The sequence below is a fragment of the Brassica oleracea genome, chromosome C9, assembly GCF_000695525.1.
Source record: "Brassica oleracea var. oleracea cultivar TO1000 chromosome C9, BOL, whole genome shotgun sequence".
NCBI lineage: Eukaryota > Viridiplantae > Streptophyta > Magnoliopsida > Brassicales > Brassicaceae > Brassica > Brassica oleracea.
The window spans coordinates 47,288,911-47,302,053 of record NC_027756.1 but is presented as its reverse complement, the minus strand read 5'-3'; the positions used below and the strand labels follow the sequence as shown (position 1 = coordinate 47,302,053).

General features: G+C 32.1%; 2 protein-coding genes and 1 pseudogene across 2 annotated transcripts; 2 read left to right on the top strand and 1 right to left on the bottom strand.

The window, feature by feature from the left end:
- Nucleotides 1-132: 132 nt before the first annotated feature.
- LOC106317048 (BTB/POZ domain-containing protein At5g17580) lies at nt 133-2,055 on the top strand. The gene is made up of 3 exons (XM_013754910.1): nt 133-227; nt 309-366; nt 449-2,055. The coding sequence occupies exons 1-3, from the start codon at nt 208-210 to the stop codon at nt 2,000-2,002; spliced, it is 1,632 nt and encodes a 543-aa protein (XP_013610364.1). The 5' UTR covers nt 133-207; the 3' UTR covers nt 2,003-2,055.
- Nucleotides 2,056-2,265: 210 nt separating this feature from the next.
- Nucleotides 2,266-3,197, bottom strand: LOC106317203. Its single transcript, XM_013755052.1, has one exon. It carries the CDS (start codon nt 3,074-3,076, stop codon nt 2,495-2,497), a length of 582 nt encoding a protein of 193 aa, XP_013610506.1. The 5' UTR covers nt 3,077-3,197; the 3' UTR covers nt 2,266-2,494.
- An 8,595-nt stretch (nt 3,198-11,792) lies between these two features.
- LOC106316890 overlaps nt 11,793-13,143 on the top strand; it is a 7,932-nt pseudogene continuing 6,581 nt past the window's right edge.

Genomic DNA, 13,143 nt, shown 5'->3' with positions numbered 1-13,143 from the left:
AAATTAAATTGGTAACAAACAACTTAACTTGATTCCTATATCTCCGCAGGTCTCTTGATTTTGTTTTTGAATTATTTGTGTGTTTGGCCCTATGCTTCTCTGCTTTTACCTTCCGTTGTTGCAGAACACATGATGAAACTAAGTACTTTGTGTTGTTGAAGCCTAAAACACAGACCAACTCATAAACACACATTCCTTCAAGAAAAGATGTCAGATTTTGAAACCAGGTAAGGTTTCGTCATCTGTTCTATTTCAGATTAGTATCATCATTCCTGATTTAAACACATAAATATTCATTTTGTTTGAAGAAACTCGAAGTCAGAGCTTCATATCAACGTTAAGGATGTTGCGTTTCATCTCTCCAAAGTATGTTTCTTTCTATTCTCCATTAGATTTATCAAAAAGAGAGATTGTTTCCTAATTTTTCAGTTTTTTTTTGTTTGTGTAGGAAACTATAGCAAAGAGATCAGCGACAGTGAGCTCATTACTCGAGAGAAACAAGATCGATGAGCTTCCCTGTATCCTACGCGATATAGAAACTGATCCAGAAACCTTCAAGCTCGTTGCTAAGTTCTGCTACGGCTACAAAGTGAACCTTTCGTCTGATAACATCGTATCCGTTCTCTGCATAGCCTACTACTTAGGGATGAAAGAAGAACACAGCACTGATAACTTGCTGGGAAAGGCATCTAGTTTCTTAGAAACACGAGTTCTACCCAGCTGGAACGAGACCGTAAACGCTCTTCGTTCAGGGGACAAGAGTCTCGACAAGCTAGCGGATTTCGAACTCGTGGATCTCTTCTTCGATTCCCTTATCGAAAAAGCTTCCTACGATCCAAGACTCCTCGGCGAACCGATCAAGAACAGAGAGGAAACAACAAGTGAGTATAGACCTAACCCTAGGAGAAGACTGTTTGATAACGACTGGAAGTCTGAAGATTTGATCACTCTCCCGCTTCGGTTTTACGAGCCTTTGATGATCCGAGCTACGGAATCACGCAGCATTCCTGTTGAATACATCGTTTCATCGGTATGTAACTATACGAAGAAATGGGTTTTGGACGAGGAAGATAGCGTGTCAGGCAAGAAAAGAGAAGTTGTCGAAGCGGTTGAGAGGCTTTTGCCTCACAAGAGAGGGCTCATCTCTTGCGAGTTCTTGTTCAAGACGCTAAAACATTCTATCTCGTTAGAAGCTAGCTCTGAATGTCGAAATGGGTTTGGGATCAGAGTCAGCAAACAGCTCGACATGGCTACACCAACGGATCTCAAGATTCTAACGCAAGGATACGGAGAGAAAGACATCCAGCTCGTTAGAACTGTGGTCACTAGCTTTTACTCTAACTACACCAACGAAGAAGAAGACTCCGAAGACGTTTCTGTTTTCGTCAAAGTGGCGAAGCTCTTGGAGGAGTTTCTGTTATTAGCTGCGAGTGAGGATACTTCTCTGAAGCTGGAGGCGTTTGTGGCGTTAGGGGAGATCACGGCGGCGATTTCGCTCGGTGTTTTGAGGTACTCAGATGGGATTTACAGAGCGGTTGATGTTTTCTTGGAGAGGCGTGGATACTTGACCGAGTCTGAGAAGATGGAAGCTTGTAAGGTTCTTGACTGTAAGAAACTTTCTAGGCAAGGATGCGAGGAAGCTGCGAAGAACCAGAGGCTTCCTCTTAGGGTTGTTGTTCAGATTTTGTTTGTTCCTCAGCTTCAGATAAGGGATACAGTGGCGAAAGAGATTAAGGGAGGAGAAGAGAAGGTAGAGGAAGAAGAGGTTACGGTTTGGAGCGATGAGGATGAGATGGAGAAGATGAGTGAGAAGCTGTTAGGGATGGAGATTCAGGATCATGAATGTGTTATTCATCGATGGAAGAAGGCGAAGAAGGTAAGTGTGTGGAGTCAAGTGAAGAGGAAGTTTGGTTGCTTGACTACTTCTTCTTCAGATGATGCTTGCACCTGTGATGCCAAGAACAACAACAAGAAGAAGAAGATTCATCATCTCTACAAATAAATAAACAAATAACTTCAGATAAGACACTTTGTTCTGTTCTTGTTGTTGCTCTCTTTCTGACATTGGCTGTTTTTTTTTTGTTAATGATTATTTTCTCAATTCATCCAAAACCATGAGAACAGTGCAAATAAATCTACAACAAAACAAATTATTCTATAGACTTTGACATGGTATTTTAGTTCATACTCAAAACTACGATGTTCCTTGTCTCACACGTCTATTAGGGTTTTGACATTGGAGAAGATGTTTTTTTTTTTGTTATTGATTATTTTCTGAATTCATCCAAAACCAGAAGAACAATAGAAAGAAAGCTAAAACAAAACAAAATCTTCTATGGACTTTCACATGTTACTTAAGTTCATACTCAAAAACAATGTTCCTTGTCTCACACGTCTATTAGGGTTCAGCTTTTTCAAAGCCTTTCCTCTCTGTTCAAACCATAGTTAACAACCCAAAAAGACGATCAGTTCCTGATCATTCAGTATCATCAAATCATCTGTTCCCCACGGATAATCTCAAAGGAGTTCTATCGCAATCCTTATCAACGCCACTCTCATCATGATGTTCTTGATGATCTTCGTCTCCCATTCTCATATGATCCGGAATCAGTTTATTAGTACTTCTTTCATTTAGATCCTCCTCCTCCTCCTCTTCTGCTGCTTTTACTCCTCCTTCATCTCCAAGAACCACCACATTCCCGAACTGCACGTGCTTCTCTCCGTCCCTCGGCGAATTCCTCGGCTCCACCGCAGCCACGGGATGTGAATCCGACATGACGATTTCCGTGATGCTTTTATTGTTTTTCTCCTCCTCCTCCCCGCCTTTCTCAGGATCGAATCTGGAAACTCTTTGGCTTATGGAGAGGATGCAAGGCTTGAGGAGACAAGAGTAGATGTAAGCCAAGAACCAGAAGAACCATGGGATACCAACGAAGAACATACCCGCTTGTAGAAACAGAGGATTTGGATCATGTTGGACGAGGTAAAGCCCGAGAAGGACTCCTCCTGTGAGGATGCATGAAAGAAAGAGAAGAGTGACGATGTATATTCTTGGATCACCTGTTCTTTGATCCATTCGAATTCCCGACCACTAGATCTGAAACACGGATGAACAAGACCTAGAGATCGTGTTTTTTTTCTTTCTTCCTCTTTTGTGTATTGTGTGTGTTTCTTGAATTAGACTATGGTTTTTTCGTTTTTTCTTAATTTCTTTATCCGGACAATTGGATGTAACAGAAACAGGAAAGACCGCTAAATGAGGACTTAATTTTATATATCTATTTATTTTCCTTCATTCGCTAAATGACTATGAATTTTTTTTAATATGGTAGTGTCATTTTTTTTGAGAAAGAAAAATTTGGACCATTTCTCGATTTGTGCGTGTCATCCTTGCGCAGGGGCCATGCTAATCTTCTCTGTATCGTTCCAATTTTATCGGATGTCCCCGAAGGGACAAATATAACATTTAAATATGGTAGTGTCATTGTGAAGTTGTTAAGAGACATTGGCTTATATTAAAGGTGATATACAGACGGATTAATTCGGGGAATATAGTTTTTTCCAGTTTTTTAATACTTCTTCAGTTCCACAAAGATAGACTTTTTATTATTTTCACACATATTAAAAAACACACATTAAACTACCATAATAAATATATCGTTTTCTGTAATTATTAATTTTCAATAAATTTTAACCAATAGTAATTCAATAAAATCAATTAATTTTTTTGAAATTTACAATTTATTCATAGAAAACACAAAAAATATATTTTTCTGAAATAAAATCTAATTAAAGAACGGAGGGAGTACGAGGGATTGTGGAAATATGTCATATTCCACGTAAGAAAGTATTATATTATCTTATATAATAAGACTACATGGTATATACATATGGTTATCGTGCTACCAACCAAGATGCGACGTAAGTTCACGATGTCTAATACATGATCTCCACTTTTCTATAAAAATATATCTAATAAAAGAAACTAATGTGTAACCCTGACAATTTTTTTAACATCTGTTGACTAGAGCCAGTTAGTCACAATGGTTCCTCTCCCTTGAAAATGAGTCCAAAAACATGTGTTTTAATATTTTTTAGAACTATCATTAGTTAATGGCAGGGGCGGTCCTGCGTATAACGAAGTGAAACATTAGACTAGGGCCTCCGATTTTCTTTAAAAAATTACACTAAAAAATCCCCTAAATTTGTTTAAATTTTTTATTTATTAAAGCTTTACTAAAATGTTTATGGCCTCCAACATGGACGCCCCTGATTAATGATTAATGGCTAATGGATATACAAAGCTTAGAATGTAAAAGAACGTAAATTAAAAAAAAACAAATAAATATCCCTTATATATTAATTGAGAAACATTACAATTTTTAAGTGTAGGCACGTGTCATCACCAGAATGAAATTCAGAATCCTTAGAAAATATGTTGGTCCAATTAAGTATATATTATACTTTTCATTAAACTAATCATAAAATTAATTAAAGTGTACAATTACTATGTTCTTTTCTTTCCTTAAATAAAAGCTACAGAATTACCAAATATGACTAATATATATATGATAATTAATGATTCAAATAATAAATATTTGATAACAATTTATATTTCATCCATTGTTTTTGTTTAATTTTATATTATTAAAATAAATTAAACAATCAAATTAGCTATAAAATTAAAATATAGATTTTTCGTATATGTTATATTTTGAATTTAAAAAAACAACAAAATTACTAAAACTGTTAAAATTATTATGTTAAAAATTAATGAACAATAGTTTAACATCCCCTATATATTAATAGAGAAGCATTTAAAAAGTTTAGAACATGTAGTTTGTACTAATTAAAAAGTGTCACGATGAGTTGTCACGTAATTGGAATGTTAATTTGTTTACGTGGCAGCTTGAAATCAATTGACAATTTTGTTAGTCCAAAATTAAATTATTAGGGAATCCCCTATGTATTAATTGAGGAACATTTGAAAAGATGTAACCTCAATTTTGTAATAATTAAAAAAGACTCATTGTTTATGTGTCAATCAATTAGGTAGTTAATTAGTCATACGTGTCAGTCTCACATTGAAATTGAAAAACATGTTGGTCCAATTCGATTTTTATATCTCACTAGAAACATTTAATACCAACTATATGATATCATATGATATTAACTTAAGCAAGGTGACTATTTATTATATATTATTTCCTTAAATAAAACCTATAGAATTACCTAATGTGATTACGATATATATAGTAATTAATGATTTTAAATAATGAAGATTTGCTAATAATTTGTATACTTTCTATCATTTTTGTTTAATTCTATACTATTAAAATAAATTACACAATTACATTAATCGTATATTAAAATTTTAGATTTTTTTTGTATATGTTGTATTTTTAACTTTTCAAAACGAGTATAAATTACTAAAACTGTTAAAAGTCTCACATAAACTTTTGTGATCAATGTTTAATTTTTTTTTATAATAAGATACAATGATAATAAAATCATATAAATAAATAATTTTATTTTAATAGGTGTTTATGTTAATATATATACTTCACATCGTTTAAATTTAATTATATATCATACGATAGATAAGATTGATTGTTTTGATTTATTTATTCTAAAATGATTGCGAATAAATAAGAGCCGTCATTTGATTTATATGTGTAAGCCAATTTATTACATAATAATAACTTATTTTTTAATTATTTAAATATATAATTATTATTTTATTATTTCATAATATGCAGAAAAATATAAAATAAATATTTATTCTGTACAAGGCGCATATCTTAACCGAAGTATGTATCTCTTTAATAATTTTGAATCTTAAACATTTTCTAAATCTAAGGCCAAAATAAAAGAAAGAAATGAGAATAAACTCAAAAATCAATATTTATATCGAGCAATAACCAAAATGGCACAAAAAGGAGAAAAATATCGAAGATAGATAACATTGGCACGTGAACGTAAACTTCTCATAACCATAATTAACTTTTGAGTTGTTAAATCATGATATAAAACTGAGCTGACGTAGTTTCATGTAATCAAATAGTAGGCATGAGATTCTTCGACCTAAACGTTAGGTTTTTATGCGATAAATAATTTTTTGATCTAAAATATTTTTTAAAATGAGATCAGTTCATTAGTAAACAAATTATGTAATTAACAAAAAAGTTTTTAAGAAATTGTTTAAGGGCTAAATATATATAAATTCGATCAATAATATAATTTTTTTTTTCATACGATATTTCTTAAATAATTTTCATATAAATTTACCCTGCGCAAGACGCATGTCTTATCCTAGTGTTATATTATATAGTATGTCAATTATGGACCATTCATTTATCAAATTGAAATTTATTATATATTATTTCTTTAAATAAAACTTACGGAATTACCTAATGTAATTATGATATATATGGTAATTAATGATTTTAAATAATGAAGATTTGCTAATAATCTGTATACTTTCTATCATTTTTGTTTAATTCTTTATTATTGAAATAAATTACACAATTACATTAATCATATATTAAAAATTTCGATTTTTTTGTATATGTTATATTTTCAATTTTTCAAAACGAGTATAAATTACTAAAACTGTTAAAAGTCTCACATAAACTTTTGTGATCAATGTTTAATTTTTTTTCTATAATAAGATACAATGATAGTAAAATCATATAAATAAATAATTTTAGTTTAATAGGTGTTTATGTTAATATATATATACTTCATATCGTTTAAATTTAATTATATATCATAAACGACAGATAAGATTAATTGTTTTGATTTATTTATCCTAAAATGATTGCGAATAAACAAGAGTGGTCATTTGATTTATATGTGCAAGCCAATTTATTACATAATAATAACTGATTTCTTAGTTATTTAATATATAATTATTATTTTATTTTTTCATAATATGCAGAAAAATATAAAATAGATAATAAATATAAAATATTTATCTGCACAAGGCGCAGATCTTAACCTAAGTATGTATCTCTTTAATAATTTTGAAACTTAAATTTTTTTCTAAATCTCAGGCCAAAATAAGAGAAAGAAATGAGAATAAACACAAAAATAAATATTGATATAGAGCAATAACTAAAATGACACAAAAATGAGAAAAATATCGAAGATAGATAGGATTGACACGTGAACATAAACTTCTCATAACCATAATTAACTTTTAAATTGATAAATCATGATATAAAACCGAGCTGACATAGTTTCATTGTAACCAAATAGTAGGCATGAGATTTTTCGGCATAATCGTCATGTTTTTATGCGATAAATAATTTTTTGACCTAAAATATTTTTAAAAATGGGACCAGTTCGTTAGTAAACAAATTATGTAATTAACAAAAAAGTTTTTAAAAAATTGTTTAAGAACCAAAAATATTAACTCGATCAATAATATAAATTTTATTTTCCATATGAAATTTCTTAAATAATTTTTATATAAATTTACTCTGCGCAAAAGACGCATTTCTTATCGTAGTTATTAATATAACTGGAATGCAGCAACACTATTGATATATTGATTTATGATCGTGAGAATGTTACGTTTCTCTCACATTGATTTATGATCATGATCAGTCTGGATACATCTTCGTCTTAAAATAATAGTTTTGATTGATTCTTTATAATTAACTTTCATTTGCAGTACCTATTTTTGAAGTTGTTTTTTTTTTGTCGACCAAGTTCTATTAATAAGTCTTTCAAAAAAAAGGTTCTATTAGTAAGTCCAACGGACTAAGAGAATTGGTATCAGATATAAAAAGTGAAGTTCAACAAAACAAATATAAAAAAACAAAAAAAATATAAAATAAAAGCATAAATAGAGAAAAACTATGTGTTGGTTCGTGTTCGTCCACGTGCAAGCTTTCTGATGCTTTACAAGAAGCACATCCAAAACAAAATTCGTCTAAACGAACTAAAATCCGACAAAACAGAAGGTAAAATTGATCATTAAATAAAAAATTCAACCCAAAAAAAATATCAATGTCTTTCTCTCTGGAAAAAGTTCGAATGTTACGAAGGAGAGAAGATTTTTTCTTTGTATTTCCTATTTGTTAAGTTGTAGGATCATTACTCCACTAGAATTACTAGCTCCAATAACAATCAATTAAAATATAGGTTATGATGGTTTTAAATACATAATCATCTTATTGGTTTCGTTGTGGAGTAAATTTCTGACCCAAAGATAATGTTAGTGGTCTATGTTTGAATAGATATATGTGAATTACATTGCTAACTTACAACTAGCTACTGAATAAATGGGGGAAAAAATCAAAATTTCATTTTATACTCTTATGTTTAGTACCAAAGTGATATAACCTTGTTGATGCATACATTAGTTTGAATGTTTTAAAACTTAGAGGGGCTTACAATTATTATTTTAGGATGACGATAGCTTTCTCAATTGTAAATTTTTTTTTATCTTTGCTAAATATCCAAATTAATTTTCAAATTTGAATATCAACAATTCCTATTTATTTAACTTTCTCGAATAAGATGGCTGAACGTCTAATGCAACCAATCACCTCTGAAATAACACTTGTGAGTATGTTAGAAATGTCTAAATTGATTTTTTCAGTCTCACTTTTCAGTTTTCCAATAAAGTGTCAGGGATTTTGGAGTGTGTTCAGCTTGTCCACCATCTTCAAAGTTTTCATGGGCAACAACTAAATCAAAATCTGATAGAGTTTTGATTTTTTTCAATATGTTAAACAAAGATCACAAAGAAGCATGCATATACAAGCAATTCAATGATTGTTCTTTCTGCTTACAAGAAATTGACAAAATGGTGATGTTAATCATAAAAAAATAACATTTTTACACTTTCTAAGCTCCTATTACGAAAAGATATATGATTGCATTAGGTAACTAATTAAAAGAATCACAAAACGCAGGAATGATGCCTCAAATCGCGACTCTGTTCTCATCCTCCAGCAGCGTCTTCGGGTTGTTTACATTCTGAATCTTGGACTCTTTAGTGTTGGTAAAGTCAAACCATCCTTTCTTAGGATTCGGTTCCGACTCCGGCAGCGCCTTGTTTTCGTCGCTCTCTATCTCCGGCAGCGCCTTGACGCTGTCGCTCTTTATCTGCTGCCTTGTCTTCGTCGCTCTCTATCTCCGGCAGCGCCTTGTCTTCGTCGCTCTCTATCATCGCTCTTCAGTAAATTCTTGAGATGGATAATATTGAAGTATAAACCAGGTTACTTGGTTAGCTGAATTGGTTTATTTTCGCTGGTTCAGTTTATCTATTCCGGTTTAGTAAATATGTATTGTATATAAAGACGTTAGCTTGTAAACGGTAGGATTAAGAAATGAATATACATTTTTCCTAACAAACTCTTTCTTCTCCACTGCTCTCGATCTCCATTACTCTCGACTTCAACATGTAATATGGTATCAAAGCCATCACAAAGCTCTTTTATCACTTGATTCCGCTTCGTTATTCATCTTCTTCGCTCGATTTCGTTTCTAATCTATCGATTTTGAGCTCCGATGGTGTCTATTAAGAAGATACCTCGCCGTACGACTCGTAACTCGTCTCGATCGAATGTTGTGCCTCGCTCTCCTTCGCGATCTCCATCGGTTTCTGTTGATTCACCAATCGATACATCACTTCCTAACAACAAGATAGGATTCATTGACTCAGTCTCCTCTGTACATGAACAACTCAGATAATCCAGGTTTACAACTCATTTGCATTCAGCTCGATGGTTCTAACTATGATGATTGGAGCACTGCGATGAAAATTGTTTTTCTCAGTCTCACTTTTCAGTTTTCCAATAACGTGTCGGGATTTTGGAGTGTGTTCAGCTTGTCCACCATCTTCAAAGTTTTCATGGACAACAGCTAAATCAAAATCTGCTAGAGTTTTGGTAGCTTTCAAATGAACGAAGACATTATTAGAGATTTGCCATATTTATTGTTTCTGGCCAATGGAAAATTTTATCAAGACATTATTATTCCAGTAGAATTACTAGCTCCATTAACAATCAATTACAAGAATTTGTTCTTTTAATATAGTTTATGAAATGTTAAAATACCTAATCATCGTATTGCATTCTCTGTGCAGTAAATTTCTGACCAAAAGATTCTCTTAGTGCTCTATGTTGAATATGTATATGTTAATTACTTACTTACTTACAACTCTTGATTGGACTGGCGAAAAATAAAAAAATTTCAAAAATATATCTATTTTATTAAAGTAGAAGTACCATTTAGATATGTTTGGAAACATGAATAGTAGTAAAAAAAAGAATAAAAATTTGTTTGGAAACATTGATAGCAATGTATTAATTTAATATTTTATAATTAACTTCCTAAATCTACATATACTATACGAATGGGTCTATATAAAAAAACAAGCATACATGAATGAGCCTGTAATTTTGTAATATCTTTATAGACATGTTTTTGTGTTGGTCCAATGCTAATCAAACAAGAAATATGACATACATATAAAATCTATCTTATTAAAATAGAAGTACCATTTAGATATGTTTGGAAACATGGATAGTAGTAAAAAAAAGAATAAAATGTTGTTTGAAAACATTGATAGCAATGTATTAATTTAATATTTTATAATTAACTTCCTAAATCTACATATACTATACGAATGAGTCTATATAAAAAACAAACATACACGAATGGGCCTGTAATTTTGTAATATCATGTTTTTGTGTTGGTCCAATGCTAATCAAACAAGAAATATGATATACATATAAAATGTAAACGTGAGATTAGAGATCAAACCAAGTCATACACACCCAAAACCATAACTGATCATAAGAATACTATTTCATACAAACCCAAAACCATATAAATTCACTAGAGTTATGTATAAACCACATATATATGTTTCATAAAATCCATCTTATCAAAGTAAAAGTACCATTTAGATATGTTTAGAAATATGGATAGTAATAAAAAAAAAAGTTGTTTGGAAACATTGATAGCAATGTATTTGTTTAATATTTTATAATTAACTTCCTAAATCTACATATACTATACGAATGAGTCTATATAAAAAACAAACATACACGAATGGGCCTGTAATTTTGTAATATCTTTAGACATGTTTTTGTGTTGGTCCTATGCTAATCAAACAAGAAATATGACATACGTATAAAATGTAAACGTGAGATTAGAGATCAAACCAAGTCATACACACCCAAAACCATAACTGATCATAAGAATACAATTTCATACAAACCCAAAACCATATAAATTCACTGGAGTTATGTATAAACCATATATTGATGTTTCAAAAAAAACAGATATACAATACTAGAAACATAATTACCCAACATACAAACCTTAATTTTTTATGGACTATCAAACCGGTCATTGTTATATTGATTATTTAACTGATCAAATAATTTGAAATGCCATCGATTTTACCGCTCACCTTAAAATTCTTACTACAATGTTTATGGCTCACAACATTTTACGGACGTCTCTGTTACATGGCACAATGATGAAATACATACTTTAAACAATAATTAGATGGAATCGTTAAATTTTCCTTTTTCTAAAGTTTACATATACTTTAAAACATGCACCTGTGCACTGATCTAGTTAAATTCTTATGTTTAGTATCAAAGGGGGTAATCTTATCGACACATATGTTTGTTAATGTTCAAAACTAAGAGGAACTTCCAATTATTCTTTTAGGATCGCGATATGTTTCTCAGTTCTAAATCTTACAAGAAAACTTTTGAATCTATAATGCAACCAATCATCACCATATATATATACACTCATCTATCATGTACTATTGTACTTGCTTCTTCCACTGTAAGCCCATTTGATAAACAGGAGTAGACAGACCAATTCGGTTATCTCGAGAGTTCCGCAGCTGGTATTAGGCAAACCAGGTTCGTTCAAATCAAAAGGCTGGCACTAGCGACTGCGATCGGAGGAGAAGAAGAAAGAGCTCGAGATGGAGATTTCCCGAGCTCGTTCAAGCATCGTTTGCGTTCTTCTTTTACTCTCACTGAGCTTCGCGCGCGCCCTGTGCTTTCTCTAAGTCTCCTCGTCCCTTATCCGTAAGTCCCGCCTAAAATCTCTGTGTTAGAGGACTCAGTAAGTATAAAGCTCCGTTGGGGAACATGGGAGCTTGACTCTGTGGGAGAAATCAATTTGTAGGATGCGGAGATAAGGGAGAAGAAGAGAGAATGCTATGCTGATATAGAGAGGTGAGTCGCTTTTGGTGAGTTCTGAGATATAATGGATCATTTGTAGGATGATATTTGGTTAAACTTGTTTGCTTTATTAAGTTCAAAGTTTCTACAAGTAGTTAGCTGATTCTTAGCTCTTTTTTTTTTTTGTTTTCTGTTCTTTGGCTCACTTGTGTTGTGTATGTGGAAAACAAAACAGTGGGTTATGGGGTTGGCAATGCAAATCTTCTCCAATAGCAAAAGAGAATTGTGCGCTGCGTTGCCTTTCTCCTGTTTGCTATCAACTCATTTACGAGACCACCGATCCGGTAAGTGTAAAAATGAAGTAATAAGAAACAAGATGGTGGGTTAAGGTCTCAAGACAATGGAGATACCACTACAAGGGACAAACATGCATGGTTGGTTAAGGTCTCAAGACAATGGAGATGCCACTACAAGGGACAAGCATGCATGGTGGGTTAAGGTCTCAAAACAATGAATTATTAGTTTATCATATCTCATCTACCATTTACCATACTTGTAACCACTATATATATGAGATGTTCTCATAAGCAAATCAATCAAGTGAATAAGATTATCCTTCTTTACTCTCTCTCTTTTTCTCTCTCTCTTGTTCTTCACTATGTTCTTTAATTTCTAACATGGTATCAGAGCATCAAAGCTCTTGAACACCAAACTGCTTCCGCAAATCTATTCTATTCACCTTACTCTTTCACTTGTTTGGTTTACTTTCTTCAGAATCTCTTTCATTTTCTTTTACCCAGTAGCAAGCAAAGATGGAGCAACACCAGCTAGTGAGGATTCCAGTCACCCTGAAGGGTCCTAACTACATTACTTGGTCGAGATTGACCAGGACAGCTCTTGGAGGAAGAGGTCTATGGGAGCACATCACCACAAGTGAGGCCCCAAGACAAATCACCCAAGGAGAAGATGG